The following is a 27,884-nucleotide window of genomic DNA, read 5'->3' on the forward strand; positions in this document are numbered from 1 at the left end:
ACCTTCTGGTTCATTAGAAGAGCAAACACAAGACCAGGAGCCAGGGCAGGATGGAGGGCACAAGGGAGGCCCAGCTGGGGGCTCACCCGGGTGGTAGAGGGAGAACCCCCAGGTGATCGGGGAAAGCAGAGGTCAGGACAGAGGTCACGCGAGGGTCCCTGACTGACCTGGCCTTTTCCAGGCCCCCATGAGGAAGGTAGAACGCGAAGGCTCTGAACCCCAAGGACACTGTGAGGAACAGGAGGGTGTGGGTGTAGCCGCTCTTCCTAACCGCAGGATCAGATACCCATGACCTTGTCTGTAAGGCAGGCCTCCAGCAGTCGAGACCAGTGCTGGTTCTTTGGTTTGGAAAAAGGCAAAGTGGCATCGTTTCTGGAGAAACTGGTTGAGGGCTTTCCTTGGCACCTTCGGTCCCATCCGTGCGCCTTGGTGCCTGGGCTGGGCTCATGGTGCGCTTGGGACGCGGCCGACCATCCCGGGCCCCACACCTGCTTCCAGCCCAGGGCTTCAGGCCGGCCCCTTCCTTCGGGCTGCCCACACGGCCTCTGAGCGTTGCTCTCACGGTCACTGCAGTGACCGCCAGGATCCATGTTTAAAGGTCCTCCAAAGCTGACAGGGCACACAGGGCAAGGCCAACCTTGAAAGAGGGACCTGCTGCACGGAGAGGGTTGTGTGTCAGGCTCTGGGTCAGATCTTCCGACTGTTCCTTCTCTGCGTCCCTGGTGGTTACCATGAAGGGGGATGAATAATTCATGGCCTGGCGCTGCTGGGCCTAATCACGCTCTAATTGGAGGTGGAGATCAGAGGCACTGATGGCTCCTGCGGGGGGCTCCGTGGAGCGCTGACAGGAACTCCAGGACCTTACCAGCCTGTTCCCGTTCTCCCGGGGCCAGCTGCAGAGCTGCATCCCTCCCTGGATGCTGGACAGAGCCACAGGCCAACTACAGTTATCTGGGAAGAGCCGACAACGGTCTCAGAGATGCAGAAGAATGACATGCACTTCTGACCGTGCCCGGCACTGCCGCCCAGGGGACACTGGCGGGGGGCGCCGTCCCCGCGGGTGCAGGAGGGGACTGCTGCTGGTGGACCCTGCTCTGTCTGGCCAGCTCAGGCGGGGTGGACGTGGTTTGGGGCCACGGCTGCCCCGCGCAGACTGCAGCGTCTTCTCTGGGTGGACCTCACCCCACGGTCCCTGCGGACTGTGAAGCTGGAGTCGTCGTCTGCACCCGGAGATTTTAGTCATATTGTTGTGTCTGATGCGGTAATTAAGTGCGGTTCTACCAGCACTCCCACGAGATCGTAATGTCTGGCCGCGGTCACTGTTGAGATGGAGAAAAGGCCAGAGAGGAGCAGGAGGAAGCTGGGAGGAGGGTTTCTTCCTTTTTAAAGAGTATTTGAAGGAGAAAGCAGTGGATTGAAAGGAGGGGAGGAGGACGGTGGGTGGGGAGGCTCGTGTTTTCGAATTGAGGAGGACGGTTATGGGACCCTCTTCTGGTGAAAAGTACATGCTGGGTTTCTGCCTCCATACCTGGCACAGAGGTCCTGGAACCCTTGGGATTTCCTAGGTGATGGGCGCCACCAAGGGGTCTTAGCTGTTCACAAAAGCCCCTTCCCCAACACCTGAGTCTCTGCTCATGATAGGAGCTTGGGAAAGCCCTAAGGGTGGGGCTGGGACCAACCTGCGATTGGAGGGGTGGAACCTTTGGGGAGCAGAGAGGGGCTGTGGGCTGAGTCAGTGGCCAGTGGCTTCATCAGTCGTGGGACTTCCATAAAAACCCTGTGGACGCTGGTGCACAGAGGAGGTGCTGGGGGTGGTGCCTTGGGGGCCGGGAGCTCGGGGACCCCCCCTTCCTGGGCATCTCTTCCATCTGCTGTTCGAGTCATGACCTTCATAAGAAGGTGGTGGTAGGGTGCCTGGGTGGCTCAGTCGGTTAAGCGACTGCCTTCAGCTCAGGTCATGATCCTGGAGTCCCGGGATCGAGTCCCGCGTCGGGCTCCCTGCTAAGCAGGGAGTCTGCTTCTCCCTCTGACCTTCCCCCTCTCATGTGCTCTCTCTCTCTCTCTCTCATTCTCGCTCTCTCAAATAAATAAATAAATCTTTAAAAAAAAAAAAAAAAGGTGGTGGTAGGAAACACAGTGCTTTGCTGGGTTCTGTGAGCCGCTCCAGCAGATCACTGAGCCCAAGGAGGGGGTCGTGGGAAGCTCCAATCTGTAGCCGAGCCAGACAGTTGTGAGTCATCTGGGGACACACCACTGTGACGGGCTCTGGAGCCGGCGAAGTCGGGTGGAGCCCTTGACCTTCTCCAGCAGCCACACTGCAGGCCGCTGGAGGTGGCCCGGGCCACACACCAGCCCTGTGGCCCCGGGGCCTGGAGGGAGCCTCTGCTTGCTTCCCTCCGGGGACGGGAGCATGAGAGCAGGGTTCACCTTCAGGAGGCAGCACTGGGAGGGCTCAGGGCTGAGCAGGGGTCACACTGCTGCGGAGCTCAGCAGGAAAGGGGAGGAAGAGCCAGCTTTTATTTCTGAGCGAGGCCAGGGGTCCTGCTGAAGGTTCTGTATTGAAGTTGATGAGCAGTCATCCTTCCTGAATCCTTGCCAAGTACTCGTGGGGCTCTTTGCCTCTGGCAGGCACCTGACCAGCCTCAGGAGGTAGTCAGTCAGCCGATGACAGTATTTGGTGTTTTCTCCGTGTCGAGGCTCCTCACCCTGGTGCAGCAGCAAGAAAGCGTCGTCTTGTCAGGGCCGGCAGCAGCACCGTGCAGCCAGGCGGCTGGTGGGGTCCGCACGGCCTGTCTGAGCATCCTCCTGGCTGGCCCCTCCGTCTGCTGCCCTCCATCTGCCTTCTCCCTTGAACCTGTTCTGTGGCTTTAACACGTTTTCGTCATGAATCACGACCACACACTGTAGTCACTGAGGACTAACACCGAGGGCAGCCTGCTGAGGGCCAGCCATAACGCACCAGCAGGTGGGAGTAGTGTGAGGACCTCGGACCCTGGCCTGCCACCAAGCCGCGTGTCTGTCAGCCCTTCTGCACAGACCTGAGGCCTGGGGAGAGCAGCGTACACAACGGAGGAGTTAAGCTTGTTGCTGAAAAGAATCCACAAGGAAAGGGACCATTCATTTAATCTAGAAAAGGAAAGGACCTCGAGGTCACCTGGAAAGCATGTCTAGACCGTGTGTGGAGTGGCATCTGGTCCTCACGGGCCTGTGCTGAGCCAGGCCAGAAGCGGGGCTCGAGGGGCCGGGCTCGCAGGCCAGCTCTGGCGTCTGGTCCCCATGTCTCGTTTGCACACCAGGGATGAAACTCCCTGGCTTCCCGGCTGGCTGGGGCCTGTGTGGTCACAGGCTGTAAGCAGATGCACCGCCAGAGGACTGGGGAGGGCCCGTGTCCCAGACTCCATAGGAAAAGTCCGGAGCAGGCAGACCCATGCAGATCCACGCAGGCAGGGGTCGGGGGGTGGGGGGTAGAGGAGCTGCTGATGGCTCAGGTTTCCTTCTGGGTGTTGGAAAGTTCTGGAACTAGATGGCAGTGATGGTTGCCCAGCATCGTGAATGTGCAGAATGTACTTTGTGATGAATAATTGTATCTCGTACAGATTTAACTTGGATACTTAAAATCTTTGGAAGCAAAACAAGAAGACGGGGACGGGAGGGAGCTGGTCGGTGTGTTTCCCACCAGGCAGGGACATGGGCTCCTGACCAGAGTGGAGGCACGAGGCCACCAGGGTGTGGGACAGCCGAGAGCCCTCTGGTTACAGCCCTGACCTCCCCCCACCAGGACCTCAGATGCAGAAGACAGGCCACAAGGACAGTGTGGTGCCATATTCTAGCAACATGAGGCCCGTGTAGCTGACCTTCCCAGGAGTTTGGATCCCAGAATCCTGAGCAGATGTTGAGTTGTGGAGTCAGCCTTCCAGGCACTTGTGCCAGGCCAGATCCTCACCAATGCCAGTGGTTAAATAAAGGGCCTGAAGCCTTGATGTGAGTCCTCACATCATACTGAGTCCATACTGAGCATTTGGTGTCAGGACCTCTGCCCACATTGGTCCTTTGTTAGAGTGGCCGTGGGGACTCGGGGCGCAGCAGGCCGCTCCACCGGGTGCTCCGGGTGGGATGAATACACTGAGCATACCGTGGGTGCCTAATAAATGAACCAGAATGCTGGTGGCATTCTCCACCTGCCAGCTCCGTCCCTCTTGGGCCTTCTTGGGCACAGGTGCTCTTCGTGCCCCCCAGGGACAGTCCACCGTCACCCGCGCTCTTACTGCACAGCCAGCTGCTAGCGGGGACGCGGCAGCGACCCCAGCCTCCAGCCTGGGCACCGAGAGCCTCCCCAAGGTGATGGAGCTCTGGAGCATTTGGAGCCTGGCCTCGCAGGCCATGGGCGGCTGAGTGCTGGCCGCTGCGGAGCCCCGTCCCCGTGGCTCCGGGGTCTGCTTTCTCTGCAGCCCTGTCCTCTCTTTTCTGCAGGTTCTGTGGGGACACCGCTGCCGGGCGTCGAGGTGCGCATCGTCTCAGAAAATCCGAAGAAGGAGGGCTGCCCCTATGTGCTCCACGCGGAAGGAAATGAAAAGGAGACGCAGGTGGGCCGCTCTCTGAGCTCAGTGGGCAGCACGCAGGCATCACGTGGCCGTGACCGCCCAGCAGGCCAGCCACAGAGGGTGAGGGTCTCTGCTTTGGGGGTGGAGCCCCCACCGCGCGGGGACGGCTCCTCCTGGACAGCAAAGGTGCTGGCTGGTGGTGTTTCTGGGCGCTGTGGCCTTGTGGACAGTGCTGGGCCCAACCTCCAGGGCTCTGCCCCGCTGCCCCCCAGGATCCATCCACCAGGGACGCTGTGAGGCGGGTCGTGACAGCCTCAGAACAGCCCTTGTTAAAACAGGTTGTTGTAGGCGCCATCTGGTTAAAACTTGTGCGGGCGGGGCCCTGTCCCCACTCAGTGAACGCAGGGCAGGTGTGGCCAGCTCTGGGAGCCTTGCGAGGCCAGTGTGGACGACTCACAGAGCCCCGAACACGAAGGTTGCCCCCGGCCGCTGGATTCAGTGGTGGCTGTCACCGATACTCTGAGTCAACAAGGGTGAAGCAGGGGGAGAAGGGGATATTATTGTCTTCAGTGAAGATTCTAATAGTTACTATCTGCTGGTCGTAAGCGAATGGTAATCAGAAGACATTGGGGTTGGCGGGAGCTGGAATTTTGGTTTAAAAAGAGATTACTTTGTCTAAGCCGATGTGCAGGCTGGACTCCCGTGTAAGGGATCTCTGTTACGAGGAGTGAGCGGCTTCTCTCTCCCTGCAGCCCCGCTCTCCCGTTCGGCACCAGCCTCACCTGTGGCCTCGGTGTCCGTGTCTCAAGTGGGGGGTCAAGGAGACTGCCAAGCACATGGGTGGAACGGGGTGGTCTTCGGTGTAATCCTACGGTAACGTTCACAGTGACGTCAAGAAGGAGGTGTTCCGTCTGCCCAAGACCCCTCACCTGGGCCGCGGGTGGAGGGCCAGCCTGTGGCACCTCGCCGGGCTCCCGAGGCCTCTGCTGCCCGGTCGTGACAGGCCTCCAGGCCCACCCTCGCGCCCTCCGTGGTGTGCGGGCAGGCTCCCGGCTGCCCTCGGGCGGATGCCCGCCTCTCTCCAGGACAGCCTGGAGGCCCTGAGCCGTAGCTGTTGCTCCCTGACCACCCTCCGCTTGGGCTTCTGCCTCAACACGGCTGTTCCAGGCTGTCAGCCTCAGCCACACCTCGAAGTCCTCTTCTGGCTCATGGCCTGCGCCCTCAGTCCTCTGCCTCCTCGCGGACGTGCTCGCACCCAGGTCACCTGCGCCTGCGATCCGTGCGGTGATGGGCTGCCTCCCCGTCTGGACACCCAGCCTGTTTGCTGGGTCGGGGATGGCCAGGGGGAGTTCGAGGGACCCTGGTCTGTCACGGCGTTTGGGTCAGTCCCCAGCCAGCAGCACAGACAGCGTCGCCTGCCTCTGCATCCCCCAGGTGCCATTCCCCTGACGACCTGGCCTCCAGGCGCACGCGGGGCGCATCTCCCCCTGCAATTACAACGAAATCTACCTGCTTCGCAGCTGGGGTGCAGCCCGCCTGCCTGACTGCTCCTCGTCCGTCTTTACTTGCTGCAGTCTGAAGAGCGCTCAGCGCTGGAATGCACTTAAATAGGAAGACCTGCAGCCCTGGCCCTTGACAGAAGGAAGCGCGTGCTCCCAGGGTGGCCCTGGGGGTCGTGGAGACGGGAGGGATTGAGGGAGCCAGAGTCCCTCCCCACAGGGCACGCCATGCGCACACCTCTGTCTAAATGTGAAGACGGGGGATTCAGGGCTCCTGCTGTGTGTTCTAGAACATCCCCAGCTTGCTCAAGGAATCAGTGTGACCATCCAGAACAGAGCTGCCTCGATGACCACATGCAGGCCTCAGGGTCCCCACGTGCGGCCCTGTGACTGGGGAGGCTGCCCTCTCTCCCTTGGTCCTGCTGGCAGGAACCGCCAGCCGTGGCTTGAGTTACCGACCCCTTGTCCGGACCATGGGACTCGGGCCTCGTGCGTGCTATCCGCAAGGGCCGTGCTCACCTTGCATCTCCCTCCCTCTGTCCTTTCAGAGTGGGGACTCAGACACTTGTCACTGTCACCCCTGGGACCTGTGGAGGGAGAGTGGCCCATGGGCAGCTTCTGTCTAGCTCCCCGCCCCCTCCACGATTGCTGCTCATGACCGCGTCTTTCCCGGGAGCCCGTTGACACCATGGCGTGTGCATGAACCCGGGCAGGCTCAGGCCATCCTGAAGGAAGCATGTTTGTGTTGTTTTCATGACGTGTCGCAGTGGAAACGAGCTAACCTGTTGTCTCGTTGGGGACCTCGGTCATTCATGAGGGGGAGGAGCCACACGTGGTGAGGTGTAGAGGGACGACCTCTCCAAAGCCAGGATCTACTCTGTTTACAGGACTTGGAACATGTTGCTTGAAGTGTGGACGTCCTCTCTGGACACGGCATTTGCCTGACAAACCTCAGTCCTCCTGTGATACGTAAATTCTCAGTACAGCCCAGACTTCTGAGGACTGGCGGATTTAACGTTCAGAAGTCAGGATGGCTGAAGTTGATTTTTCAGTTTTTTTCAAGTTTTAGTTAGAAATAATTTCAAACTTCCAGAAAAATTGGAAAACTATGAGGAACAGCTGGCCATCCACGTGCCCTGCCCCCACCCCTCCAGTTCCAGTGGGTGTCCCTCACGTGGCCGGGGTGCAGGATGGCCCATGTCATATCCCGGGGATCTCTCACCCACCACTGTGTGCTCCTCGTGTCTGTTGACCAAGCGACATCAGGTGTGCGGCCTTCACTCAGGTTCTGTCTGGGCTCAGGTGGCGCCTTTGCTCTTCACAGTGAGGGGACCCAGAGCTTGGCAAGGCCACCTGAGGCCTGAATGACAGGCGTGACGTCCACACTTCTCAGAGAGGGACAGGGACACCTGAGCAGGAGCGTGCCAGGCGCTGACGGCAAGTGGGGAGCACAGAGGTGCCCAGGAAACCTTCCCTGAGAACCTCCCCTGGGCCAACTTGCCGTGGGCACCTCAGCCTCGAGTTCTCCCATGCCTGCCTTCTTCATCCAGCCTCACTCTGGGCTGGACACAGTGTCCCCTGGAGCCACCGGGGTCCAGAGACGGGTGTTGGCGGCGATGGTGCCCAGAGGCGGTGCGGGGCAAGGTGTCCCCCAGGCCTGCGCAGCCTGGGAGCCCTTGGTGCTTTCTCTGGCCAGAACCCAGAACCAGCAATCAGGAGTGAGTGGCCAGGGGGCTCTGGGGGCTCTGCCCTGCAGAGGGGAGTCCCTGGGGAAGACAGGAGCGGACAGGGGTTGGGCCCAGCACTGCTTCCCAGACCGCAGGGAGAGCCGACGTTTGTTCTCAGGCACAGAGCAGGCGGGGAGAGGAGCACGGGCCTGTGTCTGCCAGCGGCCGTGGCAGCGGGGCAGTGCCTGAGTCCACGAAAGGCCGTGGCAGCCCAGGAGGGTGGCTCACTTGTCCCAGGCTCTCATCACATCCGGCCGGACACACGTGTGCACCCTGCAGGGCACGGTCTGGGCTCCCACTGTTGGTCCTCGTGTGGGGAAACCATCGTGTCTCATCCGTAGCCCCATCATGGGGTTGCCCCGGCTGTGGCTGGTTGGTGACTGTCCCTGCCGTGCACAGCTTTGCGCTCTGTCCGGCAGGACTCGGGGCACTGGAAGCGTGGGCTCCCCTCTCCCCTACCTGGACAGGCCCCCCGCTCCACCTTCACAGTTTCCTCTGGCTTCTGTCTCATCTCCCTGCTGGGCCGCGGTGAATGCCACATCTGCCCGCAGGACCCAGTGGCTTTGTTTGCCCTGGTGCATCTTGCACGTGCCGTGGCTGCCCGCTGCCTTCGCCTTTTAACTCCATGAACACGTCACACGCTGTCTGTATCCGTTTATCTATTTTCCAGGTGTTCACTTTCCAGAGAGCCAAGCCCTCACCAGCAGCACCGCGGTCCATCCGTAGACAAATAGCTTCATAACTGAATGTAACCCGCCAGCCTTCACGTAGAAACATCTCTGGCTGAGGACGCGGAGATACCGCGTGTTTTGTTCGGGCTGGAGCAGGGCAGCGGTAGCGAGCTCTGCTTCCCTTTATTTCCCCTTAAAAAATTAATTATCTTGTGTTTATCCATATGCAAGCTGTCGCTCTGGACAACAGCCTGCTGGCTTGCCTCTCCTCCCGACGGCCACCAGCATCTCCTGGGCTCCCCCCCCGCATCTTCTCCCATCCCTGCCTGTCAATGCCATCTGTCGTGGCCGTGTACCACCAGCTGCTGTATGTGACCCGCGGCAGGGCGAGGACTGGGGGCGAGGGCCGTAGGGCCTGGACATGCGCTGGTCCTGCCGTGGGCGGGGAGCCCAACTGCCCCCACGAAGGCACTCACCTCAGACAAACAACAGACCATCATCAGCCGTGTGTCCCTTGTGTCTTGGGATGCAGTGGGTTACCCCCTCCCTAGCAAGGACCAGGTAGGAGGTGGCACTGCCCCGAACGGGGAAGCTTCACAAGGAAGAGGAAGGCCAGGGGCCCTGATGTGCCCCATGAACGTCTGCAAGGTCTTAGCTGCCCTGTGCTGTGCCTCCCTGTTCCCGACAACCAGAGCCTGCCCCCAGATACCCTTGAAAGGCATGCTCCTTCCTGCCATGGGCCTCATCCCTGCGTGAATGTCCAGGTCCTTCCTGGACTGGAAGTGGGCAGCCAGGGGGAGGCAGCCATTCATCAGGACACAGTGGGAGCCCACAGCCAAGGAGGGACCCAGGGCCCTTTAGGCTCAAGAGCTCTGCTATGGGTCCTGCCCCTCCTCACTGGCCCCCTTGGCCCATAGCCCACCTGCCTGCCTTCCTGCACCTCCTTCCCCCACGCCTTTCTCCACAGAAGGTTGGAGCAGACCCCTTATCATGAACTTGGGCAGATGTCAGGGGGCTTTCCAGCAACACCTTCTGCTGATAGAGAAGAAGACATTCAGGCTCCTTCCCATGAGGAAGCCTTCATTCTAGTGCTGGAGGTTCTCTGGCATGGCCCCTGGTCGGAGTAAAATGGGGGGGGGGGCTCGTGCAGGGGTGCACATGCCCAAAGACAGGAGTCCCCTGTGAAAACAGCCCAGGCTCAGGCTTTCTTGAACTTGTGATGGGTGCTACGTATTTCAGCAGGGTCTATACTTAGGTTATATGTTCTCCATTGGTCTGTGCATCTTTTTCTCTGCCAACACCAGTCCTAACTAACTCCTGTGGTTTTACGGTGAGTCTCAGAACGACGGCGCCATGCCACCAATTTTATTCTTCTCATTCACAGTTCTAGCTATTCTAGTTATTTTATCTGCCATACCAATTTTTTTTAAAAGACTTCATTTACTTACTTGAGAAAGAGCAAGCATGAGCAGGGGGAGGGGCAGAGGGAGAAGCAGACTGTCTGCTGAGCAAGGAGCCTGACATGGGGCTCGATCCCGGGACTCCGGGACCATGACCTGAGCCACCCAGGCGCCTGGCCTGCCATACCAATTTTATAAATAGCTTGTCTATATCTATAAAATTCCTCTTGGGATCTTGATCAAAATTGCATTAAATCTGGGGTGCCTGGGTGGCTCAGTCCGTTAAGCATCTGCCATTGGCTGATTCTCCCTCTCCCTCTGTGTGCATGCTCTCTTTTTCTCAAATAAATCTTTAAAAAAATAAAAATAAAATTTTTTTTTAGGCTGCATTAAATCTGTTAATCAGTTTAGGGAGAATTAACATCTTCGCTCTGCCGAGTCTTTCTGACCCATGAACATGGTATGCCTCTGCACGCACTTAGATCTGTTTTGGTGTGTGTTTCGTGTCCCGCTAGACTTAAAACCAGGTTTCCCTCTTCTCTCCTCCTTCCCGCCATCCTCCTCCTGTCCTTCTTTTTCAGTTATTGTAGGTGTGGAGTTTTCTGTTTGTTTTTGAACTGTTCATTGCTGGCATATAGAAATATGATCAATTTTAGTGTATTGGTTTCGTATCCTTTAGTAGTCTTGTTAAATTCCCTTTTTAGTTTTAGAAGGTATTTTTGTAGGTTTTCTAGGACTTTTTATATCAACAATCATGTTTTCTCCAAGTAGGAGCAGTTTTTCTTCCTCCTTTTCAATCTGTATGTTTTCATTTCTTCTTGCCTTAATTACCCTGATGAGGATTTCCAGTGTGATGTTGAATGGTGAAAGTATTAAATATGACATTAGCTGCAGACTTTTTGTAGATTCCATTCTACTTATGATATGCAGAGTTTTTATCATGAATGGATGAGATATTTTCTTTTTTTTTAGAGGAGGGGGAGGGGCAGAGGGAGAGGGAGAGAGAATCTCAAGCAGACTCTGTGCTGACCACAGAGCCCAACACGGGGCTCAGTCTCACAACCCTGAGATCACGACCTGAGCCAAAATCAAGACTCGGATGCTTACCCAACTGAGCCACCCAGGTGCTCCTGGATGAAATATTTGCAAATGCTTTTTTTACATCAACTGATTTTTCTCTCATTAGGCTGCTGATAGAGTAGATCATGTTGGCTGATTTTCTAGTATTGAATCAGGCTCGCATTCCCGAGACAAACCCCACTTGCTTGTGGTATATCATTTATTTTATATGTGCTGGATTGGGTCTGCTAGCATTTTGCTGAGGCTGTTTGCATCTGAGGTTTACTTTTGTTGTGCTTTTTTGTCTTGTTTGGGTATCAGGGTAATGCTAGCATCATAAAATGAGTTGGGAATTATTCCCTCCTCCTCTGCTTTTTGGAGGAGACTGCCTCTAACTGGTATTAAATACTTACTGAAATGTTGAATAGAGTTTACCAGTGAAACCATCTGGGCCTAGAGCCTTCCTTTTTGGAAGATTTTAACTATTAATTCATTTTCTGTAATGGTTATAGGACTACTCAGGTCATCTAATGCATCTTGGGTGAATTTTGGTACAGTGTGGTTTTTGAGGAAAAACACTCCATTTAGGTTGTTGAATTTATGCACATAGTGGTTCTCACGGTGTCCCCTTATTAATCTTTGCGTGCCTATGTAATCTGCAATAGGGCCCTTCCCATTTCTCTCATGGACAGTTTGTGTCTTCTTTCTTTGTTATTCTTCCTACAAGTTTATCTGTTTATTGAGCCTTCTTCAAAGAACTTGTTTGTGGATTCCTTGAGTTTTCTCTGTTACTTTTCCTTTTCCCAGTTCACGCATTTACTGGTGCAGATCTCCCTGCAGCACTGTTGGGACTTGCCCGCCCCAGCCCCGCAAATTTTGATGTGTTTTCATTTTCATTCAGTTCAAAATATTTTCTGATTTTCTTATTTCCCTTAAGACTTCTTCTTTGACTCATGAATTATTTAGAAGTGTGTTGTTTATTTTCCAAGTGTTTGGAGATTGATATCTTCCTGTTACTCATTTTTAGTTTAATTCTGTTATAGTCAGAAAGCATACTGGATAGGATTCCAGTTCTTTTAAATTTGTGAAGGCATGTGTGTGTCCCAAAACATGGCCTTCTTGGTGAATGCACATGGTGCTGGTTCAGGCTGCAACGCAGATGTCAGTCCCATGCATGTGGTCGGAGGTGGTTGGCAGTGCCCGGCCCCGCTCGTCCCCGAGCATCTGACCATTTCTAGCATGGGGTGCGGGGAAGCGGGGGGTGACTCTCCCACCGTAATTGTCTGTTTCTGCTTTTGGATTTTTGCTGGTGTATTTTGAAAGTCTCTTTCTTGGTGAATGCACATTTATAGTTGTTATGTTTTCTTGGTGACCTGACCGTTCTGTTGTCAGGTGATCCTGCTTGTTCTTTGCTCTTACATTGACTTTGGTGTTAATAAAGCTGTAGTCAATATTGTTTGTTTTGATTGGTGTTCTGTGGTCTATATGGTCCCATCCCCTTGCTTCTCACCTGCCTGGGTAACTGTCCTGGAAGTGAGTTTCTTATAGACAGTATAGGGTTGGATCATGTATGGTTTTTCAGTCCAGTCTGGCAATCTCTTAATTGGTGTGTTTAGAGCTGTACTTACATTTAACCTGATTACTGAAATGCTTGAACCTCACCTGCCACCATTTGTTACCTCCTCATGGTTTGTCTGCTCAGTTCCTCGTTGCTCAACTTCCCTTTCACTGCCTCTTTGGACTCATTCTTTAGTGTTACATTTTCATTTACCTGCTGAGTTTTTGACCGTTTGCTCTTACACAGTTTTTTAGTAGTTCTAGGGGCTACAATATACATACTTCGCTTTTTGAGACCTACTTAGATTCAGCACTTAACACTCCCCGAAGATGTAGAATTCCTACAGTCAGAGAGAAAACATTCAGTGACCCTTATTGAAGGCGGCAAGGCGAACTCTATTAAGGACCATTGGGGTAGCTGTAGGGCCCCTACAGTGGGGTTTCACAACTGTGAATGCAGCAGGCCCAGTGGACATTCACTCCCAAGCAGCAGGTGGGATCAGTGGGTGGACACTTGCTGAGGGGATACATCAGGGCTGAGTGGGGAGTCTGGCTAAACTGATCTGACAAGATCTCTGCTGAGGGCAGGCTGGGGTGATCACATGTCACCTGGGGGTGATAGCAGATTTGAGGGTGACCGGGTATCAGGGTGGGGGACTCTTGCTAAACTGATGTAGCAAGGTTCTTGCTAGAACTGGATTTTACAGGAGGAGCCCAGATGGCCTAGGAGAAGGTTGGGGAGCCTGACTACAGGCTGGTCAGGCAAAGAATCTTTGTTGCCCCCGTATGGGGTCACTTTGCCTTCTCCCGGTGTTGCCTGGTTTTCGTGTGGAATGTCTACATGTGGTGGTGGTGTAAACACTGTTAGATGAGGTTATAGCGTTTGCTTTCCGCCTTCCAAATTATTTGAAAGAACTCATGAGGAACAGAATGGTCAGTTTTATTCACCCAAGTATTTACTGATTCTGTTGGTTTTATTTCATTTCTGAGTTTTCTGTGTTAACTCTGGCCTCATTTCCCTTCTGTCTGAAGAACATTCTCTGGTCATTCTTTTAGATGAGATCTGCTGGCCACAAGTTCTCTTGTTTTTTCTTTATCTACAGGTGTCTTTGTCTTTTCCTCCATCCTGAACGTTACTTTTTTTTTTTTTAAGATTTTTATTTATTTGTCAGAGCGCGAGCGCACGAGCAGGGGGAGCGCCAGGCACAGGGAGAAGCAGACTCCCCGCTGAGCTGGGAGCCCGGTGTGGGACTCGATCCCAGGATACTGGGATCATGACCTGAGCCGAAGGCAGACACTTAATGACTGAGCCACCCAAGCGCTCCCTGAACATTACTTTCACTGGATCTAGGATTCAGGGCCAATGCTTGGAAGTAGATCCCCCATCTCTGGCGAGAACAATCTGACCTTGGCAGTGGATCAGATAAAGGGCAACAGTGGGAAAACGGGTGAAGTTCAAATAAAGTCTGCTTTGGTTGGAAAACAAACAGACCTCCTCCACACAGGCTGGATGGCGGGCGCCGGGCTGGGCCCTGAAGTGGGAGGTGGGCTGTGGCATCAGCCGAGAGCTGCTGGTGCGGGACAGGCTCTGGTTGTCCACCTACTGCGTCAGCCTTAGAAGTATGGGCTATGTTCGGGCCTCAGACAGATGAGTCCTACAGTTTGACAGCCTTTTTTGAAGGGTCTCTGCTTTTGTTTTGAAGGAGGGGGATGGTTCTTCCCCAGAATAAGTTCATTCCAGGTGGGAGCTGATGAGTCAAAACAGAGTGTCCCTGGCCTCCGTTCAGTCACCTTTGCTCTGTACACAGCTTTGAGACGTGGACAGGCAGCTCGAATCCAGCCAGGCGCCGCCTGTGACGTGGGCCAGTGACTCATGGCTTCGAGTCTAGAGGACGAATGCAGTGACACACAGCTCCCCGCCATGATGGGGCCGACACCGCTCCTAGCCGTCTGATTGAGTTCCCACGTTGCAAGATGCATTTTTCAGTCATTTCCAACAAAGTGTCTAATTTCAGAAGAGGGTGTGGTCGTTGGGGGGTCACAAGGAAGGCAGGTGGAGTCCCCATCCTGAGAGGTGTCTGCTCTCTCCCATGCTACAGGTGACCCCAGGGTTCAAGGAGAAGGAAGGGGAGCTCTTGGTCAGGGGGCCATCTGTGTTCCGAGAATACTGGGACAAACCAGAAGAAACGAAAGACGCCTTCACCTGGGATGGCTGGTTCAAGACAGGTAGGAGGGGGCCGGTGGGGGGTGGCCCAGACACCCCAGAATCTTCTGTCCGGGGCAGAGATGGGGTGCGGTGCACTCTGTGTCTCCCGTCTTCAAGGCTGCATCCTCACCCTACCCCCAGGGCCCCACCAACCTCTAGAAGGAAGGCAGCAGCAGGGCCTGGATGTCAGAGAGCCTCCCCGCCCCACCACCTACCCCGAGCCCCCTGCTTTATGAATCTTCTTGCCCAACCCCCCCACCCCCAGGATCCAAGTCGTTCTGGTAGAACATGGTTCCTCTTTCTTTTGGGTCATCTTACATCACTCTCCACGCTACGCCTGGGGCCCTGTGCTTGGTGTGCAGGTGGTGCCCTCCCAGCAGGACCCAGAGCTGCTCAGGATCCCCCGTCTCCCCTCCTTGGCCCCAATGGTCCCGAAATATGGACTTTACAGCAGACACTGTGAATATTGAATATTAGGTTTGTAGCTCATTGAGAATGAGCTCCTGGCATGTAGGTGGTCCTTTTCTTTTTGCCCGTCTGTACGTGTAAAACTTTGTTGCTGACAATGCATCATTTCATAGTAATCTTAAGACAATATTTTCTAAAAAGAAAGGCCTGCTTTCACATCTCCCCACATGCGGCCCCAGAGCCAGAAGCCGGCCTCATTCCCTGTCCTGTGGGGCGCAGAGCTGAGGAGAAAGGCTGCAAGCAGGTGGAGCGGGCTGCCATGGGACTGCCGCGCATCTCTTAGGAGAAGGCTGGTGGCTGTGGCCCCTAGTCTCGTGGCCACACAGTGGTCGCACGAGCACCTCGCTGAGCTCAGACTGGCATGGATTCGGGGGCGGGATCGCGTGTCCACTCTCATCTGCTGCTGTCACAGACCTGAGGTCACCGAGTGACAGAGCAGGGACCCGCATGGGCCCGGCAGTCTCGGGGTGCTGTGTAGGCCTGCCAGGTGGAGGGTTGGGTGTGAAGGGGGCAGATGGAGGGTCTTCCTGGTGGGGGGTGTCGAGGGCCCCCTTCCTGTCACACTGCCAGGTGGCACTGGGTCCAGACTTGCTGGTCCCGGCCAGTCTCACGTCCACGCTGTGGTCCTGCAGCTGTCTGTGGTTCTCTGCTCTGTGCCTGTGAAGTGCGCGTCCCGGCAGCTGCAGGGGGAGGTGTCCAGCCTCCCCTGAGCCTCCGTGCTGGGCACAGGAAGCCGGTGCGCAGGTGGTTAGGAAGGGCGTGCAGTGTGGACGTCTGTCAGCCTGCAGAGCGAGGCCGGACCTCGGGAACCCTGACGGGAGCAGAGGGCTCCGTGTGGTCGGGCCCCAGGAGCCCTGGTCACCTGTTTCGGGACGCCCTGTCTCCGTGCGAGGGTGCGGTCAGCATGTTAACACGCCGGGCTTCCATCGTGAGCACGGCGTTCCCACGAGCTGGTGTGACGGTGGCAGGCCCCTGTCCGTCATTGTCCCTCAGGTGCAGGCTTGTACGTCCCTCCTGCAGGCCTTTGAATGGTCCCTGTGTGGAAACCTGACTTGCTTTGTGGCCAGCTTCTTTTGTTTTTAAATTCAGATAAAAGCTTTAGGGGTTTTTTTTCTTTAAAAGCACAGGAACCCAAGCCCTTAGCTTTGCCGGGCGGCAGCAAAGGAAAGTGCGGGGCAGTCAGCGTTAAAACATTCAGTCATGCTGCTGATGAATATTTGAGTTGAAAAGGAATAGCATGCATTAATTATTGTAAAGAGATGTCTTTAGGAGAAAATGATTTTGAAATTCAGTTTAATTTCATTGTAATGCGCTGCAAACAGGAAGGGAGTGTGTGTGTTTAATTGGCTCTCGGGGGTGAGGCCTGGGAGCCGTGTGCCTTTGTCATGGGCCATTAGCGATACGGGGCTGCATAATGAGCGGGTGCAATCAGCTCGCAGCTGCCGGCGCCTGCGGGGAGAGCATGATATTAAATAGAAATCAGGGTAAATTAAACTTAACCCTTTCCCTGGCCAGCCCCTCCTGCCGCGGGTTCTGGCGGGAGCTGGAGAGCTGCTGCTCGTGGGCCTCGGGGAAGGGCCAGGTCCACACCTGGGTGGGAGGACAGAGGTCACCAGCCGCTCCTGCCCTCCCTGCCTTGCCCTGTCCTCCTTCCCCAGATGTGCAAGGAGTTCCTTGCCAGCCCCCAGGGGTCGCGGCTGCTATAAAGGAGACCCAGCGTCTCCCCCCAGAAACTCTGCCGACAGCCACAGTGACCCTCCTCCCGGCTCTTACTTGAGCACCACCACGACCAGAGAGAGGCTGTTCGACATGCCCACAGGCACCAGCACGAGCCCAGGGCAGGGGGACAGGTGATTCCAGGAGCCAGGCGCCCTCGGGCCTTTATGTTGACCTTGCTGTCCAAGCAGAGGACAGAGGACAGAGGACATGGAGGTGAGGACACGGGACGGAGGTGAGGACACGAGGATGAGCATGGAATGGAGGTGAGGACACGGGACGGAGGTGAGGCTACGGAGATGATGAGAGATGAGGGAGACGAGGACACGGAGCTGACATGGGATGGAGGTGAGGACACGGAGCTGGGGACACAGATGGACATGGGGACCGAGCTGAGCAGACCTTACAGTTCCTTTGACGCCTGCCACTCAGCTCAGATGCTGCTGACTGAGCGTAAGGACACGAACGGCCTCTGACTTGCTCTAAAAATCCTTCATCGTGCACTGTTTAGCATCACGACGACGTCGAGGGCACTTAGGAGATGGGAAGCAAGGACCCTGGGAAAATCCACCAGAGCATCGGCAGGTTCTTGCCTTCCTCCAGGGCAAGCACGTGACGTTACTCCCAGAGACACACATCACAGCAGGGCGACAGAGGGGGCCCTGGCGGGCATCGGCACCCACGTGGGGATGCTCCCCAGAGGCGCGCTCACAGGGCCCGGGCAGCCCTGGCGATGGGCAGATCCCAGGAGAGCAGAGAAGCTGGCCATAAAAACACGTAAGATACGGGGTCTTCCTCACCGTGGGAGAGAAACACAGAGATGGCCTCCTGTCGCCGAATTTGAAAGATTCTGACCAAGCTGGGCCTCGCTGCCGTGAGGCAGGTCCTTTCCCCTGCAGGTGGGACTGTGGGTCAGGAGTGTTTCTGGGCCAAAGGGAATGACGAGAGGCAGGCAGAGCCGGGCGCACGGACGTCTGCCACAGCGTTTTTAATAAAGTGCAGGGCGGGGACCCCGCCCGTGTCCACAGGTGTCCAGCAGCGGCTGTCGGGAGGCCCTTAGAAACCGTGTTCTGAAGAGCGGTGACATGAACTGATGACGCGTCTTGCACATGCGCGGTTCTCACAGCCGCCGGCCGCTGTCCCCTGTGGGCGGGCTCCTTCCTTCCTTGGATGCCTGGCCTCTGGTGCTCCCTCGGTGAGCGTCATCGCTCTCAGCGACATGGCGCGACACGCTAACCTTTCACACCTCCGATGGAGAAGGCCTCAGCGGCGCTCGGGCCGTGTCTGCTCACCTCCTGCCTCGCCGCAGTTGGGGTTCTGCTTTCCTCCTCCAACAAGATCTTCCGTCTTGGCCAGCGAGGCGCAGTTAGGAACTAGGCCGCGTGCTGCGTGTGAGTGGGTGTGGGTGCGCGGAGGGGACGGCTGTCACCGACCTGTGCGCCCGCTGACCCGGGAGGCAGGGTCACCGTGAAGGCTATGCCAGGCAGCGGGGCCCCTCCGGGCATGCTTGGCGCGACCGGCCGTGCAGTCTGCAGCTGGCTAGGCCCCGGTACTGGCGGCCCCTTCTGAGAGCGGAAGGTTTGGATGTGTCGTGTCTAGTTGTTTTATCTTGCTTCAGAGTTCTTTGTTGCCCAGGGCTTGTGGGGTTGCGCTCCTGGGTCTCTCCTGCCCCTTGTCAGGCTTTGCGTTCATAAAGCTAGTCTCGGACCCTGTTCCGTGGGCAGTGACGTGGTGACCCAGTGGCCACGTGAGGCCGCGTTCCCTCTGTTGGATGTCGAGCTCCAGCTGCATGCGGGCTGGCTCCTGGGGTCCCTGCGCTGTTCCCATGTCGGTCCCAGACCCCTGCGCAGAGGAGTGTGGGTCAGTTTTCGGGTTTTATCGGAGTGACGCGGGCATGGCTGGAAGACCCGCGGCTCTGACCAGTGGCCATTCGCACCTGGCTCTGAGGCTGCTCTCCACACCCGTCCCCCCAGTGTCTGCACCATGGGGCCGTGGATGCAGCCTCATGGGGACCGTGGTCCTTCTGTGCTCTCGGTTCCCTGCGTGCGGCACCCCGGTGCCACCCTGCCACTCGGGGGAGACGCCCGGGCCCGCCGCCCCGCCAGGCCCCTCCTGCAGCTCCCTCCTTCCCTTCTGCTCCACAGTCTGCGTGCTGCATTCCCCAGGAGCCTCCTGGCAGTAGAGGTGTGGGGTGTGCATTTCGGGGAGTGGGTGTCTGGCAGCGTCTTCGCTCGGTCGGGCGAGGTAGAGTTCAGGGTTCGAGACACTCTCTCGGTTTCTGGCTTCCACGCTTCTACCAGCTGCAGCCACGTCGTCCTTCCTGGCACCGTACGACCTTTCCCCTCTTCGGAGTCCTAGAGAATCTTCTCCATCCCAGAGTCCACGTCGGACAAGTCGAGCGCCTTGGGTGCCCTGACTTTGACGTCCCTCCTCGTGCTGGCGCTCGGGACACCGTATCCTGCGATGCTGGGAGCTGTCCGGCTGGTTCTCTCCGCTCCGGAGCCTGGCCGACACGTGGGGGCTGAAAGCAGGAAGGACACATGGGAGGCCGAGCTGCCCCACGGCCAGGGGGAGTCGACCCACCATGAGCTGCCCCCTACCTGCCCCAGCCCCCAGCCCTGTCTTGGGGCGATGCCAGAGCAGCCGTGCCAGGCTCAGGGGGCCTGATGGTGCCCAACATGCGCCAGGAGCAGAGTGGGGGGCTGGGTTCTCAGCTGCCGCCCTGCATCCCCGGGAGAGCAGGGCAGGTGTTTTCCAGCAGGGGCAAGGTTGCTGACACCTGACGGACAGACAGCCTCATCAGGCGCGTTAATTGGCATCGCAGTGGGCAGTTTCTTGTGCTTGCTTTTGGTCGTGAGTTTAACACAGATTCTTTTCTGGAATTATTGTTTAGTCAGAGTGTGTTGCAGACACTGGAGTGACTCGACTTGGGGGTGAGCCCCCAGGGGAGGCAGGACTTCTCCACAAACCAAACAGCAGTTTCTTAAAACGCTTTCTTTGCAATAGGTAGAGATTCGCAGGAAGCTGCAGATGGCGAGTAGGGTGGCCCCTTGCACCTTCACACCATTTCCCAGTGTCCACGTCCTGGTCACCAGCACGACACCAGAGCCCGTCCCTGGACTTGTCCAGGGCCCCCCAGCCCTACACATGTATGTGCACCTGTGTGTGGGCTCTGCTCACCATCCTCAGCACACATGTAGGTCCGTGCTGCTCTGCGGCCCCACGTCTGTTGCCCTCGCCCCCCAGCCCACTGCTTGTCGTTCAGAGTGGCACAGAGACAGACCCGACAAGTGTAGCCTTTGGGGATTGGCCTTCTTCCCTCAGCATGATTCCCTTGGCCTCCACATCCCCCGGCTGGGCCCCCACGCTCCACACCAGACCCTGCATGAGGCAGACACTTGGGGAAGCACGGAAGGGGGTGCAGCCCCGTGGGGTGGAGCTGGCCCGTGCTCGGTGTCACCGCCTGAAAACAGGCTCAGCCCGCATCTCCCCAGAGGCAGGGCCGGACGTTGGCCACAGAGCAGGCAGCTTGGTGTCCACGGTGAGGCCGGGCCTGACGTGTGTCACGTGGCACCAGAGGGAAGGCTCCGGGCCCCCGCGGGAGCACACGAGGGGGTGTGCTCGGCAAGGAGTGTCTCCGCCTCCCCAGGCGTGAGCATGCGCGGCGGGCCGGTGCTGTCCCCGTCTGTCCCCCAGCTGCGTCGGGGAGGCACGTGAGGTTTCTTCCCGCCGTGGGTGGCAGGCGCCGCCAGGCCTCACGGAGTCCGCAGGACTGCCCACACTCCTCAGATGCCGCAGCGCTTCTGTTCCCCCCTCCTACTTTGTTCAGTTTATCCAAAACCTTGAAGTTGCCTGCTCTGGGGTCTTTGGGGTTTGGGCGCTTGCTGTCTGTTTAACCCGCCCTCCTGGGAGCTGCCAACTCAGGTGCGCAGAGACGCAGGGGAAGCTGAGGGAGCCGCGTGGCCTCCCGAGCCATTCCCGCCACACTGTGCTTGGGGCTCTGTCCCGCCCAGGAGCACGGCAGGCGGGCAGCGCTGTCACACGTGGATGTCAGGCAGGGCTCTGTACACGGCTTCCGCCCTCGCCGCCCAGGACCCCTCTTTCTGAGCCCCATCCTGGCACTGGGCACGTCCTGCCCTTCAGAGGTGGGCTGCCCGTGGGTTAGACACTCATGGGAGTTTGGGGACAGCACTGGTCTCCAGCCACCGCCTCTGTGCTGGGATTCAGCGTCTGTGTCAGCCAATACCCAAGGAAATGGAGCAGAAAGGCCTGGAAGGGGTGTTGAGGGCCCTTGTTTCTGGGACTGGGCCTCTGTTCTGAGTGCGTCCCCTGATCAGCCTGCGCTCCCCGGCCCCCGTGGTCCTTCATTCAGAACTGAGACAACTGGCGTCTGAGGGTCTCCAGGCAGCATGGGGAGGGGTCCCTGGAGAGCAGGGCAGCCCCATTCCGGTCCCCTTCACCCCTTCACAGTGAGCAGACGTGGTGCTCCCCCATCCAGGGACGTGAGCCAGAGCCCACTGCTTCCTTTCCTGATGCTAAGGGCAGGACCGGAAGAGCAGCCCAGGGGGCAGGGGCCGCGTCAGGGAGATGCCCCCCAGCCTCAGCAGCCGTGGTCTCCGCAGTGCAGGGTGTCTCCGGCAGGGAGACCAGGGACAGGAGCCTGAACCCAGGGCAGGGTCCCTCGCTCTGCTGGGTCTCTGGGCAAGTAGAGGTGGTGGGAGCAGGTCCAGGAAGGCATCAGAGGGCCCAGGGCTAGTGCAGTGTCCGTCCGGCAGCAGGAGGGCAGTGACAGCTTAGACTGGGCCCCTTGGTGCCTGTAAGGAACAGCTCTCCGGAGAGAGCATGCAGCCGTCCAGTGGGGAGGGGACGCAGCCAGAGCGGCGCCTGCACCCCAGGAGTGGGGAGCACAGGGGGCCTCGCGGGACCCAGGGCGGGCTTCGTCCACCCCAGGCCTCCCTGCGGCCCCTCCTGCTCCTCCACACCTGCACCACTTCCCACCAGCCGTCACCCTGCAGCCCATCCTGGGGCCACGACACCCTTTCCAAGGATGCACTTGCAAGCCTCCGCTTCCTGTCAGCGGGAGAGGACCCACCACGCTCGTGGCCTGTCCTCAGAGCCTCGCCTTCCCACGCCGCCATAAGTAAGCCGGCCACCCATCCACGCACAGCCATCTGTCCCGTTTATAGACTGGATCACGCCCTGGGCTGTGGCAGATGATGGATGGTGCCTTCCTGCGTGGGTGGCGTGACTCGAAATGAAACATCGATGATTTATTCCAGCTAATGACCCAACATGGGGCTCGGGTGTGTGAGCATAGGCAGGGCGGCGCCAGCGCTGTTCTCGGAGGGCTGGATGGGGGCGTCCCCACAGGCACACGCACATGTGCGTGCATTGTGGGAGCACACACATGTCCGCACACATGTACGTCCACACACGCACATGTCCACACGCATGTCCGTGCACACGTTCACGCACACGTCCACACATATGTCCACACACACCTCCACAATGCACATGTCCACACGCATGTACATCCACACACGTCCGCACGTGCACATGTCCACACGTGTGTCCACAATGCACATGTCCACACACACGTCCACACGTGTCCACACATGCACATGTCCACACACATGTCCACATGCACATGTCCACACGCATGTACGTCCACACGCATCCACACATGCACATGTCCACACGCATGTGCGTCCACACATATGCACATGCGCGCGCACACACTCAGGCCCGCCTCCCCTGCGCCCTCTCTGTTCTGGGCTGGCCCTCGCTATCCCCCACCCCACCACCTGCTCATGCTAGGATGCCTGGCGAGCATCCCATCGCCCAGCATGGCCTGAGAGGGGACCAGGTGGGTCTCCGAGGGGACTGCCACGTGGGGAAGCATGACAGGAAACGACACAGTTGACATGGAGGGGCAGGAGGGCTTTGTCCTCCTTCAGAGACTCCATGTGACTGCCTTGCAGCCCGGGAGACCCCACGAGTGAAGGGGGGCTGCAGTGATGTCCTCTCCACTAGGACCCTGCTGTGGCTGGGACCCCACGGTGGGATGGCAGGAGGCGGCCGATTCTTGTTCTGATTGCAGGAGCCTGAGAAAGAGCGGGAAGGGTCCGAGCTGGGTGGTGACCACACCGGCCATCCTGCCTCTGAGCCTGGTCTTCACAGGCGGCCCCCATCGGCCGTTGTGGGACACTGCTGTCTGCACAGGGCCGTCTGGGGTTGGACCACAGGCTGAGGTCTCAGCCGTTGAGCTTCATGCTTGCCGCCTTGTCCTGAAACGGCCCACGTGCACCCGGCCCCAGCATGGGTCACCGTGTGGGGATATCGATGCCCCCAGACACAGGCGCCCAGCATGTGACGGGGGTGGGGGGCGCTGCTCACCACGTGGGTGCCCCTTGAAACATGCTGGGCCTGGCGCGCGTCCTGACCAGAGCACCTTTTCTCAGGCGACACGGCCATGTTTAAGGACGGCAGCTACTGGATCCGGGGCCGCACGTCCGTGGACATCATCAAGAGTGGTGGCTACAAGGTCAGCGCCCTGGAGGTAGAGCGGCTGCTGCTGGCACACCCCAGCATCACGGGTACGTGGCCCCCTGGCCCATGGCAGGGCCTCCAACAGCGAGCAGGGTCCAGACCTGACCCTCTGGCAGCATTCCAGATGTGCTTCTGTCTGTGTTTGACTGTCGACAGAACCGGACCAGGTGACCCACCCTTGGGGCACACACAGGAGGGGTCCCTCTGCCTGCCATCCGTGCGCCCCCCACCTCTGTACCGCGGCTGGGGTCCCGGCCTGAGCAGGCTGCTGCTGGTCGGCTCAGCAGCACCGTCTTGTTCACGGTGGCCGTGTGCTGAGCATGCTGGTTGTGCCAGAGTGGCCACCGGTGGTTGCTGGTCCAGGAAGTGTGGACCCCACCCAGACCTGCCCCTGACCTCAGGTCACAGGCTGAGGACACTGGGGATGGCAGGGGCCCCCCCACGTGGCTCACGGGTTGTCCCCAGGCTTGGGGCAGTGCAGGGAGGGCAGAGACGCAGGAAAGCCAGCCCCCACCCTGAGCTCCAGCCGGGAGACCCGTGGGACCGGGCCTCGCCCCGTCCCCGGGAGGACCAGCCATGCTGACCCCATGCTCCCCTCTGGGTGCGTCCCCAGCCTGCGGCAGTCAGCACAGCATTCTTTCTGTCCACAGATGTGGCTGTGATTGGAGTTCCAGACATGACTTGGGGCCAGCGGCTCACTGCAGTGGTGACCCTTCAGGAGGGACACTCGCTGTCCCACAGGGAGCTCAAAGAGTGGGCAAGGTAGGGGCAGGCAGGGGAATTCGTGGGGCTGGAGGAAGGGACAGGTCGGGGGTGGACTGTCCTGGGGTCGGGGGAGGCAGGCAGGGTCTCGGGTCTTGCCACCATCCATCTCAGGGTCGGGGGGTTGCCTGGAAGGTCAGGTGATACATTACATTCCCGAGGCTGCCCCCAACACACAAAGGGCCGCAGGGAAGCTTCATAACGGTCACCGGGGAGACAGACAGAGCCGGGACCACGGGGTGGGAGCCCCAGCCATGGGACAGGCTGCAGGGTCCTCCCCCGGCTTCAGAAGGAATCCAAAGGCAGAGAGCCTCCCGTCCTGCTCCCTCACCCACCCACCCTTTGCTGAACGTGGCCGTTGGGAGCTGGGGCCACAGTGCTCCCCTCGCCTGTGCCCCCACCACAGGCCTGTCCCCTCACCATGCGTCCCCGCACGCTCACCTTCACCTTACCCTAGACCATCCCCAGAGCCTCTGTGCCCACGTGCCATGGCCCCAGGGCTTTCTCTGCATGCCGACACGCACAGTCCCCCTTCCCTGTGCCTGTCGTGCCCCACGGTCAGTCACGCCAGAGGCCGGGGGACAGACAGCGTGGCCACAGCCCCGAGCTCAGAAAGGAAGCTGTTAGTAATGTCCCCCAAATTCTTTATTTCTAATCTGAGAAGTTTCTCCTTCCTCTGCCCGCTCCCTGCACCCCCTTCCTTCCCAACTTGCCTCCCTCCTCAGCGCTAAAGATATTTTTGGGTCGTCCAACATGATTTCACAACAGCAGGAGCCCCTCATTTCATGAAGGGGCAGCACAGCTGGGCGATTAGCTTCCCCTGGATTTGCAGAATCACACTTGGAGCAGGGTGTTCAACAAAGGAGAAAATTCTAGTCGTCGTTGCAGCTTCAATTAAACACCACACACCCTGTGCTGAGCTCTCCGCCCGAGAGAGTCGGGGTCCGCTCTCAGGAGCCGCGTGTGCACCTGTCAGGCTTGTGACCGAGGCCGCGGGAAGACCTGAGGCGGGGGCTTTGCGCTTGGGGTGGGGGTGGGGGACACCCCTGGGAGGTCAGGGCAGGCAGCCCACCCGCCGTCCCCAGGACTGTCCCACAGTGAGGCCAGCGTCCAGGCCTCTGTGTCCTCAAGCTGGGCCATCACTGGGTGGGGACGCTGAGGCCACGCAGCCCACGGAGGCCAGGCCAGGTCGGACTCTGGATCCTCACTCTGCCTCTCCGGACATGGCTCTTAGGGAAGGTGCTCTCCCTCCTTGTCACCTCTGCACTCCCGTGGTTTTCCTTTCTCAAGATTCCTCCCTCAGTCTCTGCTCCTCGGGCCAGAGCCAGTGTCCCCTTGAGGGGGTGAGCGTGGCCTGGAGCAGGGCAACAGCGCCACGTTTGCGGGACCCAGGACACGGCCCACCCACTGCCCTTCTATGCCCCAGATACCAAGTTGGAAAGGGACGTGGGATTTACACACCAGGGAAGAATCCAGGATCCGTGCTCTTGACCCACAATTGATGTCTGATGAGACCACGGAGGAGTGGTGGGCTTTGGCTTAGTGTTCCATCCTCACTTTGTGCCCGCCACGCCTTCTCCCGGGAGGACACCTCCTCCGTGGACCGTGTTTCCCCAGAAGCCTGCTTTTTCACACCAGCTCAACTTGGCCTTGAGGCGAGTCTAAACGTATGGGGTCCACCGTGCAAACACGTCCCGGGCAGAGTCATCAGGCCCCCGCGTCCACGGCCTGCTGTTCTTGGAAATGCCAGGGCCCCCAGCCATCCTTCCTAACACTTCTACATCGTTTCTAACTTCTGTGGCTTTTGTTCCTTTTTTCAAAAGTGGCTGCTAAGTTAGGGTTCATAACGCCCTGCTCTCACATACCACCGTCTGCACCCCAACCCGGGCCCCGGCGACACCCTCTACTGTTCTCGCTCCACGCTCTTAGCACGGCTGACCCTTGAGCAGACTGACCTGCTCACCGAGAACAGTCGATCGAACGTAGTTTGTATGTTGTGCGTATCATGTCTCGCGTTCTTGTGCGGCGAGGTAAGCTGCAGCAAAGAAAAGGGGAAGAAAATCACAAGGGAGACCAAACACATTTTCAGTCCTCTGCCGCATTTATCCAAAAACCCACATATAAGTGGATTCATGCGACTCAAACTGGTGTTGTTCAAGAGTCAGCTGTATTTCTGTTCAAGGGTCGTCTCTCCGAGAGGGTCCAGTCCCCAGGAGAGGACGCGTGTCCCAGCCTGCCCCCGGGCGCGGGCTCCTCGGCAGCCTCCCGCTCGTCTCTGCTGCTGGTCTGCTCCCGTGGGGACTGTCTGCGTCTCTGTCTGAAAATGCCTTGAACTTGGTCTTCATTCTTTTTTTTTTTTTTTTTAAAGATTTTATTTATTTATTTGAGACAGAGAGAATGAGAGACAGAGAGCATGAGAGGGAGGAGGGTCAGAGGGAGAAGCAGACTCCCCGCCGAGCAGGGAGCCCGATGCGGGACTCGATCCCGGGACTCCAGGATCATGACCTGAGCCGAAGGCAGTCGCCTAACCAACTGAGCCACCCAGGCGGCCTGTAGTGTTAGTTTCTTTTTATTTATTTATTTATTTATTTATTTATTTATTTATTTGAGAGAGAGAATGGGAGACAGAGAGCATGAGAGGGAGGAGGGTCAGGGGGAGAAGCAGACTCCCTGCCGAGCAGGGAGCCCGATGCGGGACTTGATCCCGGGACTCCAGGATCGTGACCTGAGCCGAAGGCAGTCGCTTAACCAACTGAGCCACCCAGGCGCCCTTGGTCTTCATTCTTGAGGGTGCTTTCTCTGGATGATGGGCAACCATGCTCCATGGCCTGCTCACCTGGCCACCCAGCACCGGGAGCGGCCGGCGCCTCGGGCCTCCCTCTCTGGGCCCTGGCACCAGCCTGCTGCTGGCTGGCCGCAGGGGAAGCAGGCGTGGGGAGAGCCGCCCACACACCCCTGAGACATGGGGCTGGGGTGCTCAGAGGGGTGCGTTCCTTGATCGGGCCTCGGGCTCGCCGCCCCGCCATGCTGCCAGAGTCCCTTGCACAGTCCTGGTGGCTTGTTCCAGCAAAACCCAGCCCAGTCCTACCCTTGTGGGCTGCCGGCCATCTCTCACAGCTGCCAGGACCGTAGGTGGGACACCCTCTCCCCTCACAAGCCTTCACCTGCACCCCCAGCTGCCCCGTGCTGGCCTGCGGCTGGCTGCTTTCAGCACGAGCCGCCCCAAGGTGATGGTGCGTTCAGTGGGGTGTCATGAGCTCACCACGATACCTCCGCAGTGGCTGAGCTTGCCCCCACAGCTTGCAGCCCAGAGGGCCACACACGCCCTCCTGGCCCCGGGCACACCCCTGCCTGGTGGCACGCTGTGCTCTCCTTACAAAGGGGATGTGGCCCCATGTGCAGCTGTCAGAGGGCAAGGGGCGGGTGGCTTGGACAGGGCCTCAGGAGAGAACCAGTGCCTGCTGCCCAAGGAGGAGTTTCTGAGTAGAGCCTGTGGGTGGCAGGACCCATCCACGTGGCCCCTCACGGGAGAACGCACCATCTAATGGGGGCTCCTCGTGGGAGTGCGGGAGGCAGGGCAGCTCTCGGACCCACAGACCAGCCCCTCCCACTGCTTATCACAGAGCTCTGCCCGGAGCGCGGCCCCAGCCCACGTGGCCATGGCTGCCATGCCCAGGGCTCTGCAAGGGTCCCCTGGCCCTACCCACCTGCCTGCTCCACCCATCTGGC

General features: G+C 58.4%; 1 protein-coding gene across 2 annotated transcripts in view; it reads left to right on the forward strand.

Moving 5' to 3' along the window:
• ACSF3 (acyl-CoA synthetase family member 3) overlaps positions 1–27,884 on the forward strand; it is a 54,803-nt gene that overhangs the window by 23,854 nt on the left and 3,065 nt on the right. For both annotated transcript variants that reach the window (XM_021705669.1, XM_021705668.1), the window contains 4 exons: positions 4,471–4,583; positions 14,554–14,680; positions 23,306–23,440; positions 24,044–24,155. In XM_021705669.1, the coding sequence (XP_021561344.1) occupies positions 4,471–4,583; positions 14,554–14,680; positions 23,306–23,440; positions 24,044–24,155 (487 nt within the window). The remainder of the gene's footprint in view (positions 1–4,470; positions 4,584–14,553; positions 14,681–23,305; positions 23,441–24,043; positions 24,156–27,884) is intronic.

This window comes from Neomonachus schauinslandi, chromosome 16 (genome assembly GCF_002201575.2).
Source record: "Neomonachus schauinslandi chromosome 16, ASM220157v2, whole genome shotgun sequence".
Classification (NCBI taxonomy): Eukaryota; Metazoa; Chordata; class Mammalia; order Carnivora; family Phocidae; genus Neomonachus; species Neomonachus schauinslandi.